General features: G+C 40.7%; 1 protein-coding gene across 1 annotated transcript; it reads left to right on the forward strand.

The window, feature by feature from the left end:
• Positions 1-475: 475 nt before the first annotated feature.
• On the forward strand, positions 476-16127 carry LOC133323706 (thioester-containing protein 1 allele S1-like). The gene is made up of 10 exons (XM_061532624.1): positions 476-564; positions 5562-6224; positions 6286-7059; positions 7122-7386; positions 12827-13281; positions 13353-13531; positions 13779-14317; positions 14383-15267; positions 15331-15618; positions 15885-16127. The coding sequence occupies exons 1-10, from the start codon at positions 476-478 to the stop codon at positions 16125-16127; spliced, it is 4380 nt and encodes a 1459-aa protein (XP_061388608.1).
• The last annotated feature ends 1134 nt before the right edge of the window (positions 16128-17261 follow it).

Here is a 17261-nt window from a genome sequence, read left to right on the forward strand (position 1 = left end):
AGAGATGCCCTAAAAATAATTCTGAATACCTCGAAAAATATTTTTAAAAAATCCACGCCTGGTTTGGGTACCTCTAAACCTATATTTTGTTTTAATACTCAAAATTAAAATGGCAAAAATCATCTAAAAATCCGCGCCTAAAACGGCAACACCAAAATCATTCTTAAAACCGACTTAATGGCACCAAAAATAAAAGAGAGAGAGAAAAGAAGTTCCGATCCCATCTAACCAAAGTTCAAAACATTGTGTCAGCTAGAGCATGCCGGTCTCACCGTCACTCAATCACTCACTCATTATCCATGCCATTCCGATAACATTATAACCCTACACAGCCGAATTCTATTGAGTCTGCGTGTGGCTTTCAAAGCGACAACATCAACTTGAGTTCCGCTCCCACCTTGGGAGATTTTTTCGATTTAAATTTTTTTTCGTGCCGGATTATTTTTTTTAAGAAATTACGAATATTGTCGCAGCCATGACTCGTCAACGTTGTTGTTCGACGTTGGGCTTTTTGGCGTTGGCCCTAATGCAAATATTTGCATGCTGTCGGGCTGGAGTAGGAGGGTAAGTTGCAATTGTATTTAATGTGGCTGTAATCAGTGTGGAAGTGATCGTGGATTTTTTAAAACAATTTTTTCGAGGCCTTATAAGAGGAGTGGATTTTTATACCCTACACAGCTATGTTGTCAGGGTATTATAGCTTTGTGCAGCCCCAAGAGTTTGTAACGCCGCGAAATATTGGTTCTAGACCCACCATTAAGTATATAATTGACATATATCGACTAGCTGAGTCGATTTTGACATATGTGTCCGTCCGTTCGTCTGTCCAATATAATTTGTAAACACGATACAGACCACAGTTATGGACCAATCTTCACGAAATTTTGCATGTAGAATGGGTTCTGGCCAATGAAGACCCCTATTGTTTTTTTTTTTTTTTTTTTTTTTTTTTTGTATAAATCGGTTAATATTTAGGGGATGAAGTGCACCAAAAATTTTATTTTTGTCTGATTTTCTGGTCGCTCCAGAGGCCGCAATTATGGCCCAAACATCTCGAATTTTTATATGGAGAAGCATATCGATCCAATGAATAAGCATGCCTGGTTTGATGAGGGATGAGGTGAACTGAAGACTTAATTGTTTATGTTTTTTTTTCGAGTCTATCTATAGGCCACAATTGAAAGCCGAACATCACAACATAACCCACGGCGAAGGGAATCTGGACAAGTAATTAGAATAGGGCTGTACTGAATATTGGTAATATTCGGAAAATACATCAGTGTAATGAAGAGGTGCTGTTGACCTCTAGTCGGTCAAAAGGGTGCAAATATCGCCAAATATTGCCCAAGCTCTGAATATGGAATCGCAGAAAATTAGATTTTCATGGAAATTGTGTAGGGTATCATATGGTCGGCTCCGTCTGACTATACTGCTCCGCTCACGGGTTTACAAATATTTCGGCTTTATATCGGCTTAGATATTCGAAAAATATTTTTTCGAAGCCTTGTTAATCGTGGATTTTTTAAAACAATTTTTTCGAGGCCTTATAAGTGGCGTTGCTATTTAAAATAAATTAAAATTTAAAATAATTTTTAGGCGTGGATTTTTGTAGATAATTTTTTTATAGTTGTCATTATGTGATTAAATCACTGGCTAATAACTGGTTTTTGAGTCGTTAGCAACTTTGTTGCGGTTTAGCGGATTTACAGCTGTTATAGCCAACGAACTTGTGATGTACCCAAAATGTTTTTTTTTTTTTGTTTTTTTGCTTTCGTTTTTAATTTTATTAATTTGGAGCTTTGTTTTGTAATCTATTTTCAATTTTATTAGTTTGTTTTGCCTATTAATTAACATATTTACTATCGTAATGATTATGAAACCAGTGAGCGGAGCAGTATAGTCGGACAACTACCACGGAACTCTAACTTTCTGCGGATGTTTATTTCGAACTTGAGAAATGTTTGTGATATTTGCTCCCTCCAGCCCGATTAGTTGTCAACAGCACCTCTTCCTTCCAAGGACATATTTTCCGAATATCACTCATATTCAGTACAGCCCTTCAAATTAATTGTCCAGATTCCCATCACCGTAGGTTGTGTTATGATGTTTGACTCGAAGGTTGTGTTGTTTGACTCGAAAAACAAGGCAAGGCTAAATTCAAATTACAAAAAAAAAAAAAAAACAGTAAGGAAAGTAGTAAAGTCGGACTGGGCCGACTATATGATACCCTTCACCACTTTGGGTATATTCTACATATGTATCCTAACAGACGACGCGTTTTTGTTGTATTTCTATATCTGTACCGATTTCAGGGAAACTTGCCAGAGACTAATTTATATAACTTCAGTACGTTGTGTCAATCGGCCTAGCTATGGATCTTTTCACGAAGCTTAGCAACATCATTCTAGACTTAATTCAGTACCCTATACCAAAATTCGTGCAAATCAAAACATTTCCAGGGTCTTTATTGGACTATTTACCTAAAATCGGGCGAAGCTATATATGGGAGCTATATGTAAATCTGAACCGATTTTCACGAAACTTTGCACACATCGTTCTAGACTTAATTTAGTACGCCGTGCCAAATTTCATGCAAATCGAAAGGTATATAGGAACTTTGGTGCACCATTTACATAGAATCGAAAAAAAAACTATATATGGGAGCTATATCTAAATCTGAACCGATTTTCTCGAAACTTGGCACACATCATTCTGGACCTAATTCAGTACTCTATGCCAAATAGGGACTTTGGTACACAATTTACCTTAAATCGGACGAAACTATATATGGGAGCTATATCTAAATCTGAACCGATTTTCAGGAAATTTAACACACGTCGTTCTGGGCTTAATTCAGTACGCTGTGCCAAATTTCGTGCAAATCGAATGATATATAGGGACTTTGGTGGACCATTTACCTTAAATCAGACGGAACTATATATGGGAGCTATATCTAAATCTGAACCGATTATCTCCAAACTTGGCACACATCATTCTGGACCTAATTCAGTACTCTATGCCAAATTTCGTGCAAATCGAATGATATATAGGGACTTTGGTGCATCATTTACCTTAAATCGGACGAAACTATATATGGGAGCTATATCTAGATCTGAACCGATTATCTCCAAACTTGGCACACATCATTCTGGACCTAATTCAGTACTCTATGCCAAATTTCGTGCAAATTTAAAGATATATAGGGACTCTGAGCTCCATTTACCTTAAATCGGACGGAAATATATATGGGAGCTATATCTAGATCTGAACCGATTTTCTCCAAACTTGGCACACATCATTCTGGACCTAATTCAGTATTCTGTGCCAAATTTCGTGCAAATCGAAAGATATATAGGGACTTTGGTACACAATTTACCTTAAATCGGACGAAACTATATATGGGAGCTATATCTAAATCTGAACCGATTGTCAAGAAATTTAACACACGTCGTTCTGGGCTTAATTCAGTACGCTGTGCCAAATTTCGTGCAAATCGAATGATATATAGGGACTTTGGTGGACCATTTACCTTAAATCAGACGAAACTATATATGGAAGCTATATCTAAATCGGAACCGATTTTCTGGAAATTTAACACACGTCGTTCTGGGCTTAATTCAGTACGCTGTGCCAAATTTCGTGCAAATCGAATGATATATAGGGACTTTGGTGGACCATTTACCTTAAATCAGACGGAACTATATATGGGAGCTATATCTAAATCTGAACCGATTATCTACAAACTTGGCACACATCATTCTGGACCTAATTCAGTACTCTATGCCAAATTTCGTGCAAATCGAATGATATATAGGGACTTTGGTGCATCATTTACCTTAAATCGGACGAAACTATATATGGGAGCTATATCTAAATCTGAACCGATTTTCTCCAAACTTGGCACACATCATTCTGGACCTAATTCAGTATTCTGTGCCAAATTTCGTACAAATCGAATGATATATAGGGACTTTGGTACACAATTTACCTTAAATCGGACGAAACTATATATGGGAGCTATATCTAGATCTGAACCGATTGTCAAGAAATTTAACACACGTCGTTCTGGGCTTAATTCAGTACGCTGTGCCAAATTTCGTGCAAATCGAATGATATATAGGGACTTTGGTGGACCATTTACCTTAAATCAGACGGAACTATATATGGGAGCTATATCTAAATCTGAACCGATTATCTCCAAACTTGGCACACATCATTCTGGACCTAATTCAGTACTCTATGCCAAATTTCGTGCAAATCGAATGATATATAGTGACTTTGGTGCACCATTTACCTTAAATCGAACGAACCTATACATGGGAGCTATATCTAAATCTGAACCGATTTTCTCGAAACTTGGCACACACAGTTCTGCACCTAATTCAGTACTCTATGCCAAATTTCGTGCAAATCGAATGATATATAGGGTCTTTGGTGCACCATTTACCTTAAATCGGACGAAACTATATATGGGAGCTATATTTAAATCTGAACCGATTTTTCCCAATTTCAATAGGGTTTATCCTTGGACCAAACAAATGAGCTGTGCCAAATTTCATTCAATTCGGATCATAAATGCGACCTGTACTTTGTTTACAATTTAACATGGACAGACAGACGGACGGACGGAAGGACATACATAAATCGACATAAAAAGTGATTCTATGCATATTCTCAAAAGGAACCATGTGTCTATCTCGTTTCCTTTTGCCTGTTACAAACAAATGTACAAAGACATAATACCCTGTGGTCAGTGTGGTGAAGTGTATAAAAAAACAGTGAGCGGAGCAGTATAGCCGGACGGTGCCGTCCATATGATACCCTACACAACTTCCACGCAAATCTAACTTTCTGTGGTCCTATATCATTTCAACCGACTAGAGGTCAACAAATATTACTAATATTCAGTACAGCCCATCTAATTACTTGTCCAGATTCCCTTCACCTTGGCTTGTGTATGATATTCGTTTTAGAAGTGTGGCCTATAGATCGACTCGAAAAACAAACAAACAAATTAAGTTTTCGGTCCAATTTATCCCAAAATTTTTATCTGATCATCACCGAAAATTATAGGCGTTGTCCTTGACCATATCTGGAATTTCATCGAAAATTTCAAAGCGATCAGCGCTTTTTTTCCGCCCTCTCGTGTGATAATGGGTTACTAAATAATATCTGAATACGTGAGCACCTTTAAATATTTAAGTGTAACTCCCACATCCGAGTACATAAGACAATATAATTGATATCAAATTTAAAGGTCAACCAATCCTCTAGGATATACTATTACCATCTAGAGTATATGTCCTTCAGGAGTAAATCTATGGCCAATATTTCGCGGCGTTACAAACTCTTTAAGAAAATCTCAGATCTTACTCCGCATTTATTTCAAGCTGTACTCGCGAACCTCGTCTGGGCGTTGATGATCAGTCCGTCACTTATAACGCAACCTTTTTTATTTTTTTTTAATATTTTAACATTTGCCTCCTACGATCATTTTATTTTCAACAAGCAACCTCAGATTTCTAATCTGTATTTCTTCTTCTTCTTCACTTTTCTTATAGCAAATATACCGTTATCGCTCCCGGTACCATACACTCCAATGACAAATACACGGCAGCTGTGGCCGTACATCACGTGGACTCTGCATGCCAAATAAAGGTGGGCATTACAGGCCGCTCCTTTAAAGAAAGTAAAATTGTTGAGGTCACAGGTTCGGAAATAAAAGAAGTCGAGTTCGCAGTACCCACCTTGGCTGAGGGTACATACAAACTAACAGCTGAGGGTATTAATTGTCTGGAGAATTTTAAAAATTCCACTGCATTGATGTTTGCCAAATTTAAAACCTACGTTCAGATACAAACCGACAAGGGTCAGTATAAACCTGGAGACATCATCAATTATCGGGTATTGTTTTTGGATAAGGATTTGAAACCAGCTGTGCCGAAAAAGAACACCCTCATCTGGTTAGCAGATGGTAATCTAAATCGCATTGAGGAAGTGAAGAATTTCAAAGTGGTCAAGGGGGTCTATACGGGACAATTTAAAATTTCCGAATTTCCGGTGATGGGTATTTGGCAAGTGGTCGTGTCCAGCTGGGGCCAAGAGGATTATGCCGTGTTCTTTGAGGTCAATAAATATATCCTGCCGAAATATGAGGTCAAGATTGAGGCTCCGTGGTCGGTGTCCGTTAGGGATGGTGATATGCTGGTTATTGTTCGGGCCAGGTAAGTAATTTTTGCGGGAGGGGGGAGGATGACACTCGATACTAATAAATTATTTCCTTAGCTACACATATGGCAAGCCCGTGAACGGTAAAGCCACCGTTATCCTCAGCCTGCATGACTATCCCGTCTACGCAAATGAAAATTCTGAAAATGAACAAGAACAACCACCCAGCATTATCCACACCGGAGCTATGATCCAAGGCAAGGCCAAGATTGATCTGAATGTCAAGGAGCTGGAGGCCTATTTGCATAGCAAAGAATATTCCACCTATGCCAGTATTGTGGCCACCGTGGAAGAGGAATTTACAGGGGTGAAAATCAACACCACCACCCGTACCCAGATCTACCCCTACCGCTATGCCATGCATTGTCGTGTCGATGAAAATGAATGCATATTCTTTGAGCCGGATAAGGAAATGGAGGTAATGATTCAGTTGACCTATGTGGATGGTTCGCATTTGAAGGACACAAAGACCCCAGTGGAATTGATATACACTGAGGTTTTACAAAATAATTATTGGCAGCCCGGGTACATGGAGGATGAGGAGGTGACAACGACCCTAATGCCACCGATTTCGGAAAATCTCACTTACAGCTTCAAAGGTTTTATGAATGAAATGGGTTTTGCAACCTTCAAGGTGAAGCTAAGCGATCTGAAGGAATATGAGAACTGCTTCCATTTCTATGTCATTGAGGCCAAATATCGGGATGAAAAACGTAAAGTCGGTGGTGCCTATTCGGTATCGACAGGCAAGGAACCCAAAATAGTGGATACTCCAGCAGAGGAGTTGCCCAAGGAATGGTTTAAAATTGAGGGTAAATCTGACAATAACATGTAGGTTATGAAGACCCTGTAAATAGACCTAAAAATAACACACATTTTTCCCTCATTTCTAGGCCCAAATTATTCCAGGCCGAACATTTCACAGTAAACTCCAGCAAACCCCTGGCCTATTTGGATTTTAATGTTATTGCCCGGGGTAATATTGTGAAGACGGTACATATTGATTTACCTCAGAAGCCCATGGTGCACAATATCACCATCACTCCGGAATTGGTGTATTCTCCCGAGTTCTCGATTTATATTTATTATATTGATGAGCAGGGTGAATATCACTATGCGGAGGGTACCTACTACATTGATTATGAATTGGAAAATAAGGTAAGGAGTCCAGCAGATTTAAAAACAAAATATATATTTTTTGGAGGTCTCCACACAGGTTTGGATTTTTAAAAAATATTCTTCGGACACCTCAACATAGGTGGGGATTTTTTAAGAGACCAACAATAGACGTGGCTGTTTTAAGGGACGTTAATTTTTTATACCCTCCACCATAGTATGGAGGGTATCTTAGTTTTGTTTTTCCGTTTGTAACGCATCGAAACAATCATTTCCGACCCTATAAAGTATATATATTCTTGATCAGCGTAAAATTCTATGACGATCTAAGCATGTCCGTCCGTCCGTCTGTTGTAATCACTCTAGCGTCTAAACGAATTGAGATAGATCGCCAAAATTTTGCATAGAGTCGTCTTTTGTCTGCAGGCAGGTCAAGTTCGAAGATGGGATATATCGGTACACGTTTAGGCATATCTCCCATATAAGGGTACCCCCAAATTTTCGGTATTTTGAGGTTCTTGATGCATGTTCGTCCGTCTGTCTGTCCATGTTAAATTGTAAACAAGGTACAGGTCGCATTTATGATCCTAATTAGATGAAATTTGGCACAGGTCACGTATTTGGCCCAAGGTCCCTATATATCCTTCGATTTGCACGAAATTTGGCATAGCGTACTGAATTAGGTCTATAATGATGTGTTTTAAGTTTCCTGAAAATCGGTTCAGATTTAGATATAGCTCCCATATATATTTACGTCCGATTTAATGTAAATGGTACACCAAAGTCCCTATATATCTTTCGATTTGCACGAAATATGGCATAGTGTACTGAATTAAGCCTAGAACGATATGTGTTAAATTTCCTGAAAATCGGTTCAGATTTAGATATAGCTTCCATATATATTTACGTCCGATTTAAGGTATATGGTACACCAAAGTCCCTATATATCTTTCGATTTGCACGAAATTTTACATAGCGTACTGAATAAAGTCTAGAATTAAGTGTGCTAAGTTTCGTGAAAATCGGTTCAGATTTAGATATAGCTCACATATATATTTACGTCCGATTTAAGGTAAATGGTACACCAAAGCCCCTATATATCTTTCGATTTGCACGAAATTTGGCATAGTGTACTGAATTAGTTCTTAATTGATGTGTGTTAAGTTTCCTGAAAATCGGTTCAGATTTAGATATAGCTCCCATATATATTGTCGTCCGATTTTATACAACATTGACACAAAAATTTGGCACAACGAAATTAGATATAAATTCTGCACCGAATTCCCCAGGTGGTTCCGATTGGCACATCATTTTGCACAACGTACGGAAGATAATATAACATAATGTGTGACAAGTATTGTTGAAATCGGTTCAGGTTTACATATAGCTCCTAGATAGAGTTTCGTCCGATTTTAAGTAAAAGGTGCACAAAAGGCCGTTTGCTACAAATTTTGCACAACGTACCGAAATTAATATTGCCTAACGTTTGCCAAGTTTTGTATAAATCGGTTCCAATAGCTCCCATATATAGTTTCGTCCGATTTTAGTTAAATGGTACACCAAAGACCCAACATTAGGCCGATAGACACAAAATTTTGTACAACGTACTAAAGTTAATATAACCTAGCATATGTTGTTGTTGTTGTAGCAGTTTATATGTATTGAATGTTTCCTGTTATGTTTCCTCCGGTTCTGTCTCCAGATTTAGGAATGCAGCTACCTCCACTGGCTGTAGCCACAAATCTTCCGGAGTAAGGTGAGTAGGTTTGGCTGGGCAATTGAACAAGTGCAGTGTGGTATGAGGGCCTGTACCACTTGCTGGGCAGACATCTAGCACCTGGTCATCAATCCGCGCCCAATACGAATTGAGCCGACTGCACCATCCAGAACGTAATTGAGCCAAAACTACTCTGGTTTGTCTGGGCAGCTGACGTTCTTCAGCTGCTATGGGTGGGGGGTGAGCTCCGAGGACGGCATTCACTTTGTAACCGTTCAGCGCTGCGGCTACTGCATCTGTATGAATGCCATTCAGACCCGCTCGATAGGCAACTTGATCTAGAGGCTCCCTTTTGTATCGTTGGACCTCTCTCTCTAGATCATGCAGATCCTTCCTGACACGCCTGGGCGGGGGAGTCCTATCCACCATGTAATGGTTGGGATGATCGTCCCTGAAACACCCAAGCAGGTACTGCAACGAAAGCATATTGCTATGCTGACGTACGGGAAGGATCTTCGTCTCCTCATGAAGATGGTCCACTGGTGTCATGAGGAGGCACCCTGTCGCTGTCCTCAGGGCGGCATTCTGGCAGGTCTGAATATTTCTCCATTGCGTATCACTGGAATTCGCAGACCACACTGGAACCGCATAGCTAGCCACAGACCGACCTATCGCTTTGTAAGAGGTCAACAAGGTTTCCTTATCTGCGCCCCAAGTGCTGCCGGCAAGCGACTTGAGGACCTTGTTCCTACTTTTCAGCTTATCGCAGATAGCTGTGGTATGCGCGGACGATTTGAACATGCTGTCAAATGTGACCCCAAGTATTTTGGGGTAGTTGGTGGTCGGAATTGTATGCCCCTCGACCTGCACATTCAACGGCATTCTCATCTCCGCAGTCCATGTGGTGAAAAGTGTGGCTGACGACTTCGAGGCGGATATTTTCATATTCCTCGCTTTGAAGAAAGCTGCTAAATCGATGAGATATGCGTTCAACCTCACACATATGTCATCAACAATGGGACCCGACGCCATAATCGTACAATCATCTGCATACGTAACGATTTCTATGCCGTCCGGAGGGCGTGGAATACCGGAAAGGTAGAGATTAAACAGTTCCGGAGAAATCACTCCACCTTGGGGAACTCCCTGTTTAACTCTACGGGGTTTAGACTTCTTGTTCCGGAACTCCACGTACGACTGGCGTCCACACATATAGTTGATTATCCAACGTTTCAAACTCGGCCGGAGGGAAGTGTTCTCAATGTCCTCAAACAGCGTGGCATGGCTGACAGTATCAAAGGCTTTTGATAGGTCAAGCGCTACCAACACTGTTCTATCGCACGGCCGGTTCTGGTTAAGTCCTCTACTTATATGCGTGGAAATGGCGTGCAACGCTGTTGTTGTACTATGTTGCTTACGGAATCCATGTTGATGATCCGCAACTGGATAGCTTTCTCTAATGCTGGGGAGGAGTAAAGCCTCAAGGGTCTTCGCTACTGGCGACAAAAGTGAAATCGGCCTGTACGATTCACCTTTGCTGGCATCCTTGCCCGGCTTCAGTAGCGGGACCACCCTGCCCATAGTCCAGGCTTCGGGGACGACGTGGGTGGCTATCGACAAGTTGAGGACGTTGGTCAAGTACTCGACTCCTGGCTCGTCCAGCTGCTTCAGCATACACATAGATATTCCATCTGGGCCCAACGCTTTAGATGACTTCGCGTTACGGATGACATATGCAACATCACCCATCGTAAACTGTGGTGGTACCTCCTCGGCTGGAAGAGATCTTATACGACGAAGTACTCTTCTCTTCGCCCTGTCGCTCTCGGGATGCTCGACAAACTGTCGGTTAAAATGACTTGCGCATCTCTTCGGATCAGTCACAGTTTCGTCGTTAAATGTGACTGAGGTCCTATCATCCTTTTTACCAGGGTTCGAGAGCGACTTAACCGTTGCCCACAGTTTACTTACTCCGGTACCAATGTTGCAACTCTTCAGGTGCTCCAACCATCTATTCCGCTTGTGCTCCGCGACTAATCTGCTGACCTCCAACGTGAGATCCCTGACCCTGGGATCTGCTGGGTTAGATCGACGGAGCTCATCACGCTCGTTTGCCAGACCAACTGCTTCTGCTGGGAAATTGGGTCTCATCTCGGGTATTCGACCAGCAGGTATAAATCTAGCAGCTGCAGCAGTGATGATGCCTCGGAATTTCCTTTCTGCTACCCGTACATCAGAAGGAATGGAAAGTTCTCTGAAGCGTTGGTTGGTGAACTCTCTGAAACCTTGCCAGTTAGCTTTCCTATGGTTAAGGAAAGTGCGGCGTTCAGAGATGACGAAATCGGGCGGTCTGCTGATGGAGACGATTATGGGGAGATGGTCTGATCCAAGAGAAATGACGGGCTGCCAGCTGACGTCATTTATCAGACCCGGTGACACGATGGTTATATCTGGCGAACTGTGACACTCTCCCCTTATTCTGGTGGGGGCATCCTCATTTACCGTGCAAAACGTGGAGCTATCAATTTGCTCTGCCAGCACTGATCCCCTCTGGTCATTACCTAGGACGGAATGCCACAACTCATGGTGGGCATTGAAGTCCCCTAGCACCAGGCGGTTATTGCCCTCCAATAGAAAACTAATATTGGGCAAATAACGCGGTTCACAGCTGTTAATCGGCGGTATATACACGTTAAGCACCTCTACCTCGGCAGTACCACATTTAACTGCTACCCCCATACATTCCATGTATGGGTCACTAGAGTCAAGCTCAAGCGAGATAGGCCTGTATTGAACAGAGTGGTGCATAAGGAATGCTAGGCCTCCACCTCCACTTCTGGTGCGATCCTTCCTCAGAACGTTGTAACCATCACAACGCTGTAGGCTACAATTTTCATTGAGCTTGGTTTCCTGCACCGCCGCGACCAAAATATTCTTCCGATTCATGAAATCCACTATCTCATCTATTTTTCCTCGGAGACCGTTGCAATTAAATTGCAGAAACGATGCACTATCAGGGGTGGGAACAGCAACGTGAGGTGTTAAGTGCTGCATACTTGGTTGCTGTTCAGGAGACTGCGGTGGAGTTCCGTACTCCGACGAAGAAGACGACGACGTAGACGAAGACTCACTGGGGATAGCGCTGTCGCAGCACGAGGCAACGTAATCCCTATCGCTGTAATCTCGTAACCGGGCCAACCCGGAACAATTCCTGAAGTGCACCCACTCCCTGCACCCATTACATCTCACCGACACTGACCTGTGGTGAATGATGTTCTGGCAAACCGAACAGAACCACGGTCCGGGGTTTTGTTCGATCCCGGCACGGACCAAAAGAATCCGGAGCAAGCATTCCGGGATATGTTGCTCCCAAAACAGAAAAACAATACAAACATATATAACTGGGTTGGCAGCCGCTGGCCGAAATAAATCGGGTCAATCCGGTATCGTAGAACCCGCCGCCGTGGGATTGATAACCTAGCATATGGAAGTTGTTGTTGAAATCAGTTCAAATTTGGATAGATCTACCATATACATATTCTCCCGATTTTAACTAAATGATACATTGGGATTCAAAACTAAATTATTAGCTTGGAACTTGAGCTATATCGGCCCTTAATTAGGCATAACCTCTTTTATAATGAAACACCAAGTCTTCAAACGGGCACTATTTTTTTTAATTAACTTCTGAGGGCATAGCCTTTGGCGCGGATTTTTTTTTTTTTAATTATTTTTATAATTTTTTGTTTTTGTCTTTCTTTCCAGATCACCGTCACTGCTGCTGACCAGGTCAAACCAGGCCAGGAAGTCGCCTTGAAAATTAAAACTGCCCCCAACTCGTTTGTGGGCCTCAGGGCGGTGGATCAAAGTGTCCTGCTATTGGGATCGAACAATGACATTCGTGCCAATGAATTGCGCGATATTGTGGCTTCATATGTCACACAAACCCCTAATGAGGTTGCCTCTTCTTATTATCCTGGTTCCAAATCCGGTTGTATTACCCTGACAAATGGTGATTATATCTATGATCGGACCGCTGAAACGGATTCTACACCATCGGATGATTTGTCAAATAGCCCCCTAAATTCACCACTAAATTATACACCAAATGGCCAGCAAAGTTCAGACGATGGCCCTAGCGCCAAACCTTCGAATGAACCTGAACCCATACAGGTTCGCAAAGATTTTGCTGAGACCTGGATATTTGATAATATTGAAAAGTATGTGGTGGTGGGATGATATTTTGTTGGAGAAAATTTTTTAAAAACTGATTTCTTTGTTTTTCCTGTAGCACTGACAAGGAAGAATTTACCTGGTCCAAGAAAATACCCGATACCATTACCTCATGGGTGTTGACCGGCTTTGCTATGAACAGTGAAAAAGGTTTGGCAGTGACTGGCGAAGAAACAAAGATTACCACCTTCAAACCATTTTTCATTTCCATACGGCTGCCATATTCCGTTAAGAGAGGTGAGAATGGATAAATTTTTAAAAAAATATTTTTGAATGTCTCAACCACGTCATGAATTTTTTAAGATTCATTTTTTGTGGTCGCACCAAAGGGATATTTTAAAAATATTTTTTCAATGATTTTTTGAAATTAATTTTTGGAGGGTCACAACAAGGCGTTAATTTTTTAAAATTATTTTTTCGAGGTTCTATGTAATGCGTGGATTTTTTGAAAATAAAAAAAATATTTTTTTTTAAATTTTTCCAGGTGAGGTCATCAATATCCCCGCCCTGGTCTTCAATTATTTGGACAAAACCCTCGATGTTGAGGTCACCTTGGATAATAGCGGCAATGAATTTGAATTTACTGAAATCACCAACGAAGTAATTGGCGATCAATCACGTACGAAGATGGTTCGAGTACCTGCTATGGGTGCCGCCGGAGTTGCCTTTATGATCCGCCCAAAAGTTTTGGGTAATGTCATGTTGAAGTACACCGCCATTTCTCCTGTGGCCGGTGATGCCATCCACAAATCGATGAAGGTTGTACCCGAAGGCGTTACCAAATATGGTAATCGGGCCTTCTTCGTCAATCTCAACAAGGGAGCGGAAATGAAATCGTCCTTTGAATTGGAAATACCTGCGGAGATTATACCCGATTCGCTACATGTTGAGGTCGGGGTTGTGGGTGATATTTTGGGTCCTGTCGCCCATAATCTCGATAATTTGGTACGCCTACAAAAGAGTAACGGGGAACAGACTATGTCCACCTTGCTGTCTAGTTATTTGATTTTGAAATATTTATATGTAAGTTCGGCCCTGTCCACATGAGGTTCACTTTTTTAATCATCCTCATTCTCCGTCCTCCCTAGGACACCAAACGCCTGACCAGCTATATACAAATGAAGTTACGTTTCTTCATGAATACTGGCTACCAAAAGATGCTCAACTATCTTCATACTGATGGCTCCTTTAGCTCGTTTGGACCTGATAAACGAGATTATGGTTCTACCTTGCTGACAGCCTATGTGGCCAGATCCCTAATCCTATTGCAGGAGTACAAAAAAGTTGATCTAAAAATCATTGAAGACTCCTTGGAATACTTGGTCGACCAACAAGCCAAAAATGGTTCATTTACCGAAAAAAATGATGACTTCTTCAATGCGGATCAAGCCAATCTTGTGTACCTCACATGTTCGGTTCTCTTGACCTTACTGGAAAATAAGTCCTATGCTGAGAAATATTCGCAAGAAATCACAAAGGGTTTGGAGTTCATTAATGAGAATTCGGAAAAATCTGAATCCCTTCATGCCCTGGCAATTGCCACCTATACCCTGGATAGGGCCCACCACGCCAAGGCCCCTGAGAAGTTGACAAAATTGAATTCATTGGTCAAAACTGATGGTGATCGTAAAGTGTGGTCCACTTGGGATGGGCCACTAAATCCTTTTGTCAATAGCATTGATGTGGAAATTAGCTCTTATGCCCTGCTAACCCTGCTCAATCAACCCTCACCAAATATGGATGAAATTTTGCCCATAATTAGATGGATCATTTCCCAGCGTAATAGCAATGGTGGTTTTGACTCCACCCAGAACACTGTGGTGGGTCTACAGGCTCTCATAAAATTCGCCAAATTAGCTGACTATGACCCGGCAAAAATGGTCGTGGACATAGCCTCCAAGGGTGCCGACAAAGATAAACAGGAAACCCTCAAGCTCACCAAGGAAAATGCTATTATCTATCAAAATGTGGAGGTAAGTCCAAACAGGATGAAATTCGATCCAAGAACGTTATGATTTTGTTCCTCTTTTTTTCAGTTGCCTGATAAAACCAAATCCGCGGAGTTCTCAGCCAAGGGTAGTGGCGCGGCCATGGTCCAAATTGCCTATCAATATAATACCCTGGAAAAGGAACAGACCAGTTTTGAGATTACCACCGAGAAACAAAACGCCTGCCAAAAAACCGCTCTCCTAATGAATGTCTGTGTGGAATATAAGGGCGAGGGTGAAGCTTCGAATATGGCGGTGTTGGAAATTAATACCCCCTCGGGATATGTGGTGGAAGATGACAGTCTGCCCGCCATCAAGAAGGCGAAGAGAGTTGGTGTAAGTATTATGAAAGAAAAAAAACCTATATAAATATTTTTTGAAAGACCTACAAAACGAGAATTTTTTGCAAAATATTTTTGCGGGAACTATACAGGACGAGGATTTTTCGAAGAGTATTTATAGGCGTGGATTTTTTAAAGAAAATTTTTTGGAGGCCTTGGTGTGGATTTTTTTTTAATAATTTTTTGGATTTTGAAAAAAAAATATTTTTTCAAAATAATGTTCCCATTAATAATTTTATTTTCTCCCGTTTTTATTTTCAGAACGTCGAATTGGAAAATTCCAACTCGCTGCTGGTGATCTACTTCGATCATTTGTATAAGAATCAAAAGACTTGCATTCTCTACGAGGGCATTCGTGTCCATGCTGTTGCCATGCAAAAACCTGCTGCCATCCAAGTCTACGATTTTTACGATTCGAATAAGAAGGCAACCGAGTTTTATGAAGTTGAATCGAAACTCTGTGATATTTGTGATGGCGAAGAGGAGTGCAGTAAATGCAAATAAACACAGCAAATAGAGATCCCTCAAAGCGTTAAGGGTTATCGGTAAACGGAATTCAGGAATTATGAATGTCTGTTAAATCGTTTTTTTTATACAATTAACATAAATAATTGTGTAATAAAAATTAAAAAAAAAAATTATTTATTTTATTTTTTTAAATTAAAGGTCTCAAATATAATTTGAAAATATCAACGGGTATTGATAGGCCTCCTAAAAAATATTGAAAAAAAATCCTCGCCTATTGATAGGCCTCTAAACATAACTCAAAAAAAAATCCACGCCGGTTGATAGGCCTCCAAACATAACTCAAAAAAAAAATCCACGCCTGTTGATAGGCCTTAAAAAATAATATTTAAAAAATCCACGCCTATTGATAGGACTCCAAAAATAATTTGAAAAAATCCTCGCTTATTGATAGGCTCTTCCGACCCTATAAAGTATATATATTCTTGATCAGCGTAAAATTCTATGACGATATAGCCACGTCCGTCTGTCTGTTGTAATCACTCTAGCGTCTAAACAAATTGAGATAGATCGCCAAAATTTTGCCTTTTGTCTGCAGGCAGGTTAAGTTCGAGGATGGGATTTATCGGTCTATTTGGTAATTCGGTAATTTAAGTTATTATTGGGTAGCAAATCTCTCCACAAAAAATTATAAATATAGGATAATTTTTTCCGGTAACCCCCATATAAGGGTAGTCCCAATTTTCGATATTTTGAGGTTCTTGAGCGCGTTTTTCAAACGAATTCGCTGAAATTTGGTATTTTGTAGTCGTATATGGTAACAAATCTCGCCACCAAAAATTATTACTAGTCACCCCTTTATAGGGGTAGTCCCCATATACATTTTATACCCTTCAACAATCTGTGGTATGTCTTTGTGCATATGCTTGTAACAGGCAAAAGGAAACGAGATAGACACATGGTTCCTTTTGTGAATATGCACTTTCTGAGTCGATATATGCATTATGTGTGTCAAGTTTCCTAAAAATCGGTTCAGATTTGGATATAGCTCCCATATATATTTTCGTCCGATTTAAGGTAAAGTCCCTATATATTTTTCGATTTGCACGAAATTTGGTGCAGCGTAATGAATTAGGTCTAGAATAATGTGTGTCAAGTTTCCTGAAAATCGGT

This window comes from Musca vetustissima, unplaced genomic scaffold (assembly GCF_032173495.1).
Source record: "Musca vetustissima isolate MV318-11 ecotype Yass unplaced genomic scaffold, APGP_CSIRO_Mvet_v1 utg74863, whole genome shotgun sequence".
NCBI lineage: Eukaryota > Metazoa > Arthropoda > Insecta > Diptera > Muscidae > Musca > Musca vetustissima.

Bases quoted from the DNA above. Each gene is read 5' to 3' on its own strand.
- LOC133323706 (XM_061532624.1), top strand. From the start codon at position 476: ATGACTCGTCAACGTTGTTGTTCGACGTTGGGCTTTTTGGCGTTGGCC. The intron at 7,060-7,121 runs GTAGGTTATGAA...CCTCATTTCTAG, and splicing joins GGTAAATCTGACAATAACAT to GCCCAAATTATTCCAGGCCG. The intron at 15,619-15,884 runs GTAAGTATTATG...TTTTATTTTCAG, and splicing joins AGAAGGCGAAGAGAGTTGGT to AACGTCGAATTGGAAAATTC.